This window comes from Hylaeus volcanicus, chromosome 2 (genome assembly GCF_026283585.1).
Source record: "Hylaeus volcanicus isolate JK05 chromosome 2, UHH_iyHylVolc1.0_haploid, whole genome shotgun sequence".
NCBI classification, from domain to species: Eukaryota; Metazoa; Arthropoda; class Insecta; order Hymenoptera; family Colletidae; genus Hylaeus; species Hylaeus volcanicus.
The window spans coordinates 3,188,934-3,192,093 of record NC_071977.1 but is presented as its reverse complement, the minus strand read 5'-3'; the positions used below and the strand labels follow the sequence as shown (position 1 = coordinate 3,192,093).

Sequence of the window (3,160 nt, the reverse complement as noted above, 5' to 3'; positions counted from 1 at the left end):
TGCGCATATAAAGAAAATTTAAATAAATTCACGAGGCAAAATAGAAAGGCGTTACTCATCGATTTACACTAAGCTTCTTTTATAGCGGGAAATTCATACTTAATGACTGCAATTATCCCGTAGTGTTAATTGTTTAATCTCAATTGAAAACACTGTATCTTGGAAACTTCTTTTATAGCGGGAAATTCATACATAATGACTGCAATTATCCCGTAGTGTTAATTGTTTAATCTCAATCGAAAACACTGTATCTTGGAAACTATTTCCAAGTAAAGTGTGCGAGGCATTATTCTCTACAATATGCGAAAGTTAGAAATTTCAAAATATCTATGTTTCGTTCCAAGAGTTGTAACTCTCTAAAATAGATGAACATTATCACATAAAAACATTCAAATATAGTATGTACTAGTTCTCGAAATAGTCTTTGGAGTAACGTAATTTACATAATTAGTATTTCAAACGCACACAATTTCGCCATTTAAATGTTTTGCCTAGACGTACTAGTTCTTGAAATAGTCTTTGGAATAACGTAATTTACATAATTAGTATTTCAAACGCACACAATTTCGCCATTTAAATGTTTTGCCTAGACGTACTAGTTCTCGAAATAGTCTTTGGAATAACGTAATTTACATAATTAGTATTTCAAACGCACACAATTTCGCCATTTAAATGTTTTGCCTAGACGTACTAGTTCTCAAAATATTGTACAAGTATAACGATACCAAAAGAGATACGTTTTTAAAGTTGGACTATTTTATACGTAATGCGATTCTTGTTCGTACATTTCGCAACGAGATGGAGCAGAGTGGGTTAATGGAAGTGAGAATCCTTTGTAATCGAAATAAAAATGTATGTAACGCTATTTCCGATTTCTTTATGACTGTTACTTACTGGAGTCAAGGACTATATTATAATAAGAAGAAGCATGACTTTGTATAACACGCCAACTTCAGGATCGGTAATAATTAACGACGTGCAATAATAGACTTTTAAATGATCCTTGAAAACGATTACAAGGAATATATCTTACAGTTAAGTTAATCCTTTGAATAGTAAAACAACGAGTATTTCATCGATCTATTTAATATCGCATGTACACTTCTATTTTTCTCTCTATAATTTGTATTTTATATATTTCATTTTCAAAGACATTCCCAGACATGACAAGTTAATTCAACGCGTCGAGATTTATTATAAAGACGCATAAGACATAAATGTTTGAGTTCAACGAACGATAAAGAATAACAATGTAACATCGCAGTATATCAGGTTGCGCCATAATTTGGAGCGAGTTATTCCAACCTGAAATTTTTTAGATAAAGTAGAATATTTTGGCAATATTTTACATATTTCATTTGTAAGCGAATTTTTGCTTTCCGTAATAATCTCTCGGGTTTCAACGTTTAATTAAAATTGTATCGATTTCAAGGCTCGACAAATGAAACGTCAAGCGAATAAAACTCGGTACTTTCGACATCTTTTTCGACGTCTTTGAAATTGTATCGACTTTAAGGCTCGAAAAATGAAACGTCAATCGAATAAAAGTCGGTATTACAAGGAAAATTTCGACATCTTTTTCAGCGTTTAATCAAGAGACAAAGGCCGCCAAGGCTGCTCGTTACATTTGCGTTACGTACGGAAAGGATGCGATGCCTGAAAGAACAACTCGACGATGATTTTCACGGTTCAAAAATAGTAATTTCGACCTAATTTCGACGAAAAAGGAAGATGTCGAAAACGGTGATTTTATTCTGTGAATTCTACACGCACGAAGTCTGAAAATGAGAAAAAAGGTAAGTAATGCGTGAAAAGTGAAAAAGGGTAAGAAAGGACTCCGTTAAGCGTTGCTTGACACTTCGCCGAGATGTTTGATTTTATTTGGAGAATGTAAATGTTGAGAAAACGGTCGGGTTTTGCGAAACAATCGAACGCGACGGTAAAGGAGCGAATTGGTTAGGAGAAAATAATATTTAGGTAACGCGAGGTGTAAAGCGAAGGAAAGATGTTGAAAAAAAAAGAAAAAAAACCGAAAATTAAGTACCATCCCTCTCTCGAGGAAAAAATCTGCGCGGTACGATTTAGTGAATTTTCCACAAGAGGGGTGTGTACTTATCTCCATGGAGGTGGGACCGCCTCCGAAACGGACGGACCAATCGCGTGATGCAAACCCAACCCCCGTTCCAGCGGGTAACACGGGGCTTGATCGAGGGTGAACTCTCGAAAGGAGACTTCAGTTTCCTCGGCATCGTCTATCGAGAACGATAAAAGCGACTCTCTCGCAGTGAGGATACTGGGGAAAAAAGAAGGAAACTTTTTTGGTAAAAACAACCGATTTGGTTCTTGAGCATCCGAAGAGATGGCAGGGCCGTATCTTTCACCTTTGGGGCCTCAAGCTGATTTGCTCACCGAATATATGTTCGGAAGACGTCGTCAGGTCAGTGTACGTTTCCTTTCCGCATCATTTTCATTATTTCTTCTTTATTCTTTCTTATTTCTTACTTCTTCTTTCTTACTGTAGCTCTCTTTCAATTATTACACGTCGTTAATTCGCTTCGCACTCGACAACACTTCGCGAGCTTAACGCGGCTAACATTCAACGGTTTTATCAATAAATTCGTCTATAAACATATTGTTTGTTAATATTTCAAGTATAATTACATCTTAAACAACGGAGGTTATTAGTATTACGTTCTGTGCTTTTTATGTGCGTAGCCTAGCCTTCTAAACAGTTTAGATATAACTCTTTGCAACGATTGTTGAACTGTCGAATATTATAACGAATATGTTAGAATTGTTTAAAATGCGTACCAGTGTAGACTTGTAAATAGAGTAGATAAATATTGGGTTGTTCGGAAAATAATTTTCATTGTTCACGCAAAAAAGAAATCATTTTCTTTTAACGTAAAAGTATTTTATATATTAAAAGTATTATGTATATTATAACGAATACAATATATTAGAATTGTTTAAAATGCGTACCAGTGTAGACTTGTAAATAGAGTAGATAAATATTGGGTTGTTCGGAAAATAATTTTCATTGTTCACGCAAAAAAGAAATCATTTTCTTTCAACGTAAAAGTATTTTATATATTAAAAGTATTATATATATCATAACGAATACAATATATTAGAATTGTTTAAAATGCGTACCAGTGTA

At 34.2% G+C, this 3,160-nt stretch overlaps 2 protein-coding genes across 4 annotated transcripts in view; one reads left to right on the top strand and one right to left on the bottom strand.

Moving 5' to 3' along the window:
• Positions 1-3,160, bottom strand: part of LOC128872554 (uncharacterized) — a 41,692-nt gene that overhangs the window by 32,191 nt on the left and 6,341 nt on the right. The gene's annotated exons all lie outside the window — the stretch shown is intronic.
• LOC128872553 (retinal homeobox protein Rx1) overlaps positions 1,763-3,160 on the top strand; it is a 5,770-nt gene continuing 4,372 nt past the window's right edge. The window contains exon 1 of one of the 2 annotated variants that reach the window (XM_054115374.1): positions 1,763-2,437. In XM_054115374.1, the coding sequence (XP_053971349.1) occupies positions 2,360-2,437 (78 nt within the window). In that variant the 5' untranslated portion in view covers positions 1,763-2,359. Of the gene's footprint in view, positions 2,444-3,160 lie in introns of both variants that reach the window. The other variant, XM_054115373.1, reaches the window with a different exon arrangement.